General features: G+C 30.1%; 1 protein-coding gene across 1 annotated transcript; it reads right to left on the minus strand.

Annotated features, from left to right (window-relative positions):
* Window positions 1–5,022: 5,022 nt before the first annotated feature.
* LOC113387750 lies at window positions 5,023–7,793 on the minus strand. Its single transcript, XM_026625126.1, has 5 exons — window positions 7,687–7,793; window positions 6,295–6,410; window positions 5,509–5,634; window positions 5,318–5,440; window positions 5,023–5,156 (listed from the first exon to the last, which is right to left on the minus strand). Exons 2-5 carry the CDS (start codon window positions 6,407–6,409, stop codon window positions 5,089–5,091), a joined length of 432 nt encoding a protein of 143 aa, XP_026480911.1. The 5' UTR covers window position 6,410; window positions 7,687–7,793; the 3' UTR covers window positions 5,023–5,088.
* Window positions 7,794–8,450: the final 657 nt, after the last annotated feature.

The raw sequence follows: 8,450 nt of genomic DNA on the forward strand, positions 1-8,450 counted from the left end.
ATTTTTATCAAATCCTTTTATAATTTTTTTTTCTGTTGCGATGGGGTCACGGTCTACCTCGTTGGGGTCAACGAGTTAAACAAACAATTCGAACAGAAGCAGAAATTTGAATTGCAAATTTCTTATTCTCATGCGAACAACATAGTTATTGTCAGACGATTTAATATAAATAAACAACATGATTTGATTTAGTCTTACTTGGGAAAATATCTTCAATTAAATTTCCCTATATCGTCAATACTACATCAGTATGGATCAGAGGTATGGACTCTTATTCTAAGAAAATTTAGACAAATACTAACTACTAATGTGAAGGTTATAGACGTGGGCTAGCTAGCAAACCTAGTCCAGAATTCCATGCCAACCTTGATCAGCTTGATATCAAGCAGTATGATATGAGATTGTTACTTGAAGTTATCGATCTCAAATAAATGTGGTATCGTGGGCATTGCTGCAACATACATATACTAACACCATTAGAGATACAAATAATATCCAATAAATATAATCTACATACAAAGAAAGGGATCAGAGATATGGACTTTAAAAACTATCGACAAATACTAACTACTAGTGGACTAGCTAGAAGTTAGTCCCAGATTCTACGTCAACCTTAATCAGCTTGATATCGAGCAGTATGATATCAGATTGTCATTTGAAGTTATAGATTTTAAATCAAAATGGCGTTTCGTGGGCATTGCTGCAACATATATTCGGCCACACTAACAATAACTGATGAATATAATCTACATACAAAAATAAGGATCAGAAATATGGAAAATTCCGGGTTCTATCTACATTCCGGCCAAGCTTGATATCAAGCAGTATATCAGATCGTTGCTTGAGGTTATGGATCTCGAATGAAAATGACTTTTGTGGGCATTGCTGCAACACTGTTAACATTTTATAATATTTATTATGGTTTATGCTAAAAGAACTCTACTGTTGAGCAAAGTAAATTTAGATTTCATTAAAGTCTCTACTGATCAGCTAATTTAACTTGCTCGTAAAAGGGATAAACTGATTTCTATCTTAACTGGGTGTGAGTGGCATTTTGTCTTAAGGCAAGTTGCATAAATTCTTCTTGAATGTGTAAATCAATCGCCATTAGCAATAAGATTTTACTTGTAATTAATTTTTCGTAGGCCTATAACATTTTAGGATGTTCATTTCTTTAGACAATGAATCTTATCACTGTGCAAGTTTCATTAATTACGAAGAAACGGCTTGACTGATCTTTGTCAAAAACAAATCAGGACTATTTTCTTTGGAACAGCGATTGAATTTTCAAAATTGGTTAAGGATTTTTGTGGACGAAAAATTTAGCACGTTTCTGCTAATTCTAAAGAAACGGCTAGTCTAAACGTCTTACAAAAGTAGTAAATGCTAGTTCTTATTGAGCTTCATCAAATGGCTTTTCGTGGCTTTTTTTTAATTTTAAAAATCGGTTCAGTCGTTTTTCAGAAAACGTTGACGAAACATCTATCTATGTTACAATCATACTTTTTCCAATTTTGGTGTCAAACGATTCAGAATGACTTGAGACACAAAATTAGCAAATCGGATTTTCTGGCGATAATATATATTTTATTGGTACAATTTATTAATAATATATTTTATATTCAATAAAAATTATTCTTACCAGTAATCCATTGGATGAATCGGCCAGGATCCATTGTTTTTTTAACAACAAATCAAATTTAATAGTTTTTAATAAGTTTCCTGAATTTAGCACTAATTTATGAGCCACTTAACACAAATATTTTTTTTAATTATCAACAGTAATTATTTATAAATAGTTATTTTAAAATTGTTAATTTTTTTCACAGTAACTCTAATTGTTCGTTTACTTAAAATAATATTAAAAATGGTTAATTAGGTAAATTTATTAAATTAATTTCAAGATAAATTATTTAATACAAAATCTCGAGCCTAATTAATTTTAATGTTTTCAAATTGTTTCAAAAAATTATGGAAAAATTCAAACACTTGTTTTAAAATTTATTAGATTTATCTTCTTTTTGTTTTTTGAATTTGTCTTTAATTGTTTATATTTATAATATATATTTATTAATTATCAAAAACACAATCATATAAATATTTCCAACTTTTACCAAAATTCTATTTTAATTACATATGACACCAAATTATGTAACTAATCACTTTGTTTTTAATAACTGTATTATCACTTATAGATTTTTTTTATTAATAAATATTTATCACTTTTTTCAAAGTTTTTTTCCAAATATAAACAAAGTACGTCCTTTTATCAGTTTGTTCAAAATACGAATAAGTCGAGAGCGCGATGCGTAGTCTTTGATAACACGGAACGCCCCACTTCTGTCTCTAAATCAGAAGACAGGGCCCCATTTAGGGCTCCGAAGGGATAAAGGACTGTTATGTCAATTTTAAAAAGGTGAACAAATTATTTATTATTGTTTGTTTAATTATTATTGAAGTTTTGTTGATTTAAACATCGGGAGGTTCATGACGAACTCCGTTTCGCCACCAGATGGTTTCGTGAGAAAGATGAATAAATTTTTTGTTTGTTTCATATTTGAAAAGGAAAAATTTGATTTTATTACACAACAGTAATTAATTTATTTCGATTACAAAAATGAAGTGTTTTTTAGTTGAACTTCTCTAAGTCAATGAAAGTGAATCAGCAAATTATCCGTTTCATTGAAGTGCTCTTTGGTAAACCACATTTTTTGTTTTTTGGTCTGACGTTAACACAAACAAAGCGGATGATTTCCCAACTCGTGAACAGGCAACGTATAACTGTCCATGTGAAAAACAATGATTTTATAAATAATCTATTTGAAATTTATCCCGCAAATACTAAGCGATTGGCCTTGCGACTTGTTATTGCGAACGCAAGGCGAACAGGAAATTGCAATCGTTTGAAGCCAAACGGAAGACCAGTCGGAATCATTGGTATGTCACCAAATCGCCAGCAATTTTTGATTGAATGGTGAAATTCGGTGCGTTGACATCATTTTTCTTTGTGGCAAGAATTGCTCGTTGACTTAACCATGCATAATTCTGATAATTCTTACTAATGTCATTATTCGAATTTTTAATTACGGTGCGTTAATAAATTTGCATTAAGGCACGATGCCATGCACCACTAATTTTCTTAGCTATAAACCTTGCGGAGCCCGAGACCTTTCCAACGAATGCAAAATTGTTAGGAAGGAAAACCCGACTTATTTTATATATATGTAGATAATTAGTTGATTCGTAAACACATTGCCATTGATTGATTTATAAAATTATATAAAAAAATATATTACTATAATATTTTTGCATAGTCCTATAATATTTTAAGGCAAGATTGTGCAAGTGAGAGAGCGTACGAGTACATATGCGAGAAAGAGAGAGCGAGTACTTGTGCGAGAGTACGTGTGGCACGAGTGTGAGTGAGAGAGCGAATACGTGTGGCGGAATATGAGAGAGATGCAGAATGACACGTACTCGTACGTGTGCGAGAGAGAGAGATCATATATTTCTAAAAATCGTAATTTTTTTTTTTTTTTAAAACCGTTTGTGCTATTTAAGGGCAGACAAAGCAGTACATTTTTCTGCAGATATCGATTGAGAACGATAAATATTGCACTGTTCTTCTTATATAAAGTAACAAATGTTAAAAATATTTTTCAAAAATATAAATTAACTTTAAATTTACCTAGTTTTTAGGTTAAAATATCATTATTATTGCATAAAAACATTTGATTCGAGTGAGTACCAATGCGACAAAGATAGAATGAGTAGGTGTGCGAGTAAGAGAGCAAGTATAATATTAATGCGAGAAAGAGAGGATGAGTACGTGTGCAAGAAAGTAAGCGAGTACGGGTACCAGAAAGAGAGCGAAATTACGTGTGCGAGAAAGAGGGCATACTAGAAATAGATTTGAGTACCTGTAGGAGAAAGAGAGGAGTGTGCGAAAGAGATAGTGAGAATAAGTACTTGCTTTGGACAAGAGAACTAGTGCCAGAAACAAAGTTTGAGTTCGCAAAAAAGAGAGCGAGTACGAATGTCATAAAGTGTGAATGAGTACGTGCAAGAAAGAGAGCGAGTACAAATGCCTGAAAGAGAGTTTAAGGTGTCAATTCAACCCAATCAAATAAAAATGTTATGGCAAGGCTATGTTACAATCATATGTCAAACCTATCTTCAACTGACAAAAAATCTAAGTTTAAGACGTTTATTAGGTTTTACATATATAACCTAACTTCCAAAACGCACAAACAGTTTCATTAATAACACATATACGTGAAATTAGGTTTTATCTAAAGAAAACGCCTGATCGCACAGTGAATACATAGCTTTTTGACAGTTTATTACTACCACCAATTCATACGAACATAGCCCCGTAACATGGCCTTGCCGTAACATTTTTATTTTATCGGAGAATTTGTTCCTGAATATATGTAGAAGAAAGAGGGCCTGTCAGAATACGAGTAAGAAAGAATGAGTACGTGTGCGAGAAAGAGAGCGAGTACGAATGAGATAAAGAGAGACTCAGTATATGTTCGAGAAAGAGAACGAATACGAATGCTATTATGAAGTTTGAGTACGTGTGTGAGAAAGAGAAGGAATACATGTACGAAAGACAGAAAATGAGTACATGTATAATAAGGTTTTATGTGAAAAAACGCCTAATCGAACAGTAAATACATAGCTTTTTTGACAGTTCTTACTACCAATTCATACGAAGATAGGCCCGTAACATAGCCTTGCTGTAACATTTTTATTTTATCGAAGAGTTAGTCCCTGAATGTGTATGCGAGAAAGAGAGCCAGTATGAATGCGAGAAATATAGAATAAGTAAGTGTGCGAGAAAGAGAGCGAGTAAGAATGAGATAAAGGGAGAATGAGTACGTGTTCGAGAAAGAGAGGGAATATATGTTCGAGAGAGAGAGAGAGAATGAGAACGCGTAAGTTTTATGAAAACTTCTTACAAAATAACAAAAATTCAACTATAAAATACACAACATTAGATGTTTCAAATTAAAACAATTGTTATTTATTGTTTATTGCTAATACTGAGTGTACAAATACATGAGTGTGTAGTTTTTTCTAATTTTACAACAATTTGTATGCTGTCATCAAAAAGCTGATGATGACTCCTGATGCGCCCATCATTGCAGCACCTGGAATTCAATTATGTACATTAAAACTATCATATTTTATCTAATTAAGATGATTTTCTAGTTAAAACGCGTCTCATGCGGGATAGGTATATTATACCTATTAGGGCAGCGTATTATGCGAGAAATTGTATTAACATAGTTTTACTGTATTTTATAATTACCTGAACATTTGAATCCATCTTCTTCAACGACAGGAAATTCAGGTTTGCATCTGCATTCTCTTTGGTCGTGACAGTATGCGTTTTCTATGCAATGGATATCGTAGTAACATTGTTGAGTTACGGCTGAAAATTAATAAAAATTAATTGATTAATAATAAATTAAAATAAATACTGTTTTTTTTCGAATTTACCTCCAACGCAAGTTTTTCCTTCTTTCGGTTCGATCATGTATCTCATCCTGCACTCGCACTGGTCTAAAATGCAGTCGTAGGCGAAGTCTCTGCAATCAGTGGTTTTTTGGCAATAACCATTCAATTCTAAAAAAAAATATAAAATTTGGTGTGAGTGTCATTTTGCATTAAGGCAAGTTAAAGAACTCACGCAATAATAATTGCGATTTAGGAACTTAGTAAAGGACTGTGGCGTTTGGAAATCTTTAAAAAATGTTTACGAGGAGAGTGATCTTTGTTGATCTTTAAGGAATGTTCCTAAAGATAATTATGTTTGGAGATCTTTTACAAACGTTTCTAAGGATAATTATCTTTGGAGATCTTTAACAAATGTTGCTAAAATCTGTGATCTTAGGAGATATTTAAAAAAAGTTCTTGAAGACAGTGACTTTTAGATCTCTTCAAGAAACGTTTCTGAGAATAGTCATCTTTGGAGTGTTTCTGAGGAAATTTATCTTTAAAGATCTTTTACAAAAATTGCTAAGAAAAGTGATCTAAGGAGATCCTTAAGAAACGTTTCTAAGGATACAGATTTGTAGATTTTATACAAAATCCTCATAGTTATTTGTTATAGAAAATATTATTTCTTGTAATCAATAATATATAATTATTGTTTACCTTACCCTGTTTTATTAATTTATAATCCAAATCCTGAACTTCTTCGAATGCAAAATGAAAAGATTTGTTTATATATTTATTTTTATTAACAATTATAAATAAATAATATGATAGTTTGTAAAAACTTGCCTTCTCCTTGTCTAAACATGAATCCTCTGTCTATCAGTGTTCTGTTATTGGCCTCGTTTTGGCAATTTGTCATCACTGCCAAAAGGGACAAGACCAGCACTGCTTTAAGGAACATTCTGAAAAAAAAATCGAATTATATTTACATATTTATATTTATATGAAATTTTATAGAATATAAACTAGTGGTGTATAGAAGCTTCCTATATTAGAAAAAAACTGTATAGTTTAGTATGAATGTTTCGAATTTTGGACAAAATTTTGATTTTGTAAGAAAAATATAAAAAAATTATGTTAAAAATGGAATGATGATTCAAATCGTTTATTTTAGTACTACTTAAGAACTTGAGATTGTATACAAAGCATATACAAACAAATAATACATTCTGGTTGTGATATCACTGTATTCTGATGAAAAAATCTTAGTCTCACATTCAAAATATTTTTGTTTAACTTTCCGAAGAAATTGTTCATGTAATATTTGCAAATTTTAATGTTTTCTGGACGTTTCGAATCATCCTGAATCGTTTGACACCGAAATTAGAAAAATTACCTGTTTCATAGTTAAATTGTGCTAAATATAAATACTTATTAAGGCAAAATGCTACTTACTCCTAGGTACATTTTCAATTAACTTTTTCCTCGATTTTAAAATAAAATCGATAAATCGATAAAATTTACAGTTAAATAGCAATCTGGAATGTAGAAAGATGTCTTTACAAAAAACAAAAGAACTTGACCAAAAACTAAAGATCTATTTGAAAATACAATTCGAATGTTTTTTGAACCATCAAAATTGGTACAAACGTTCTCTCCGAAAAATGCAGATCCTAATATACATATTTACACATGAGTACGTTTTTTGATCAGAATACCGAACGAACTTTACCAGAAACGAAAGAAGTTTTTTCCAAAAATACAAATCGAGGGTTCTTGAACCATCAAAATTGGTACAGAGGTTCTCTCCAAAAAATGCAGATTCTTATATACATATATACACATGAGTACTTTTTTTGATTACAACACCAGAAAGACTTTACTAGAAACGAAAGAAATATAAATCGAGTGTTTTTTTAACCATCAAAATTGTTACAGACGTTCTCTCCAAAAATGCAGATCTTAACATACATATTATACATATAAGTGCATTTTTGATCAGAAGATCTTGAAATGCATTGAATAACAAAATTTCAATTTTTTTGGAATTTATTATGTTATGTAAAATAAATTAATTCAAAAATTTTAATATGTACAAAAATTTTTTATCAATGGTTACGGTCATCACTGATTTATAATTTAAAATCGACATCGAAACAAATACGCATTGATTACGTAATAACATTATTAATTATTTAAATAATTATATTATAATAATTAGGTAATTTTTATACTTACATGAATTTTTATTATTAATTTTCACAAAAAATCAAAAACTTATCACAAACGTTGTCCAAAATTAGTAGTCCACTATGTTAATGTCAGGTGTGAAAATTGACTAAAGGTGTTCTCTGTATTTTAGAATATAGATTAGATATAGATTTAGTGGCTAGAACAGGGCCGGAATCGATGGACAGAGGAAATAAAATGGGCGTAAGTGGCATTTTGGCTTTTCTGTTTCAAAAACATATATTTTATTAAATAAATATACATAACATTTTGTCAACTTGTTACTTGGGTATAGATATTGTGTCCTAGATGTCTGATTTTGAAAACAATAATGAGTATTAAAATAAAGAGTATTGATGTAAATGTGACAAAAATAAGGAAAGGTTTGACACATCCCCAAAGAAAAAATAACAAAGCAATATAAAATCAATATATTAATTTATAATTATTAGTAGATTTAACTATGTGTAAAAAAACGTCACTCAAAGATACTAACAAGTATAGATTGTTATATTAATTATATATAGCTTAATTTATATAAAGAAAAGAAAGATTAATGCACGAGTGGTTTGAGGTTATGTATAATAATTAACATCTTACCTCGTGTCGAATGTTTGAAATTCAAAATTGACTTCATCGTTTTATTTTTGCTTGCACATAAAACTAATAACTATAAATGTTTTTTTACACTTTATTAATTAAAAGTAATATAACATATAAATGTCCACATAAAAATTTAACAACTTGAATTATTGTAAATGAAACGTCAAATT

Source organism: Ctenocephalides felis, unplaced genomic scaffold (assembly GCF_003426905.1).
Source record: "Ctenocephalides felis isolate EL2017-DRISC unplaced genomic scaffold, ASM342690v1 CF-g0.4_SCAFFOLD_03572, whole genome shotgun sequence".
NCBI lineage: Eukaryota > Metazoa > Arthropoda > Insecta > Siphonaptera > Pulicidae > Ctenocephalides > Ctenocephalides felis.

Excerpts from the sequence above, each read along its gene's own strand:
- LOC113387750 (XM_026625126.1), bottom strand. The coding sequence starts at position 6,409 with ATGTTCCTTAAAGCAGTGCTGGTCTTGTCCCTTTTGGCAGTGATGACA. Across the intron at positions 5,635-6,294 it reads CATGTTTAGACAAGGAGAAG|AATTGAATGGTTATTGCCAA; the intron begins GCAAGTTTTTAC and ends ATTTTTTTTTAG. Across the intron at positions 5,157-5,317 it reads AGATGGATTCAAATGTTCAG|GTGCTGCAATGATGGGCGCA; the intron begins GTAATTATAAAA and ends ATTGAATTCCAG.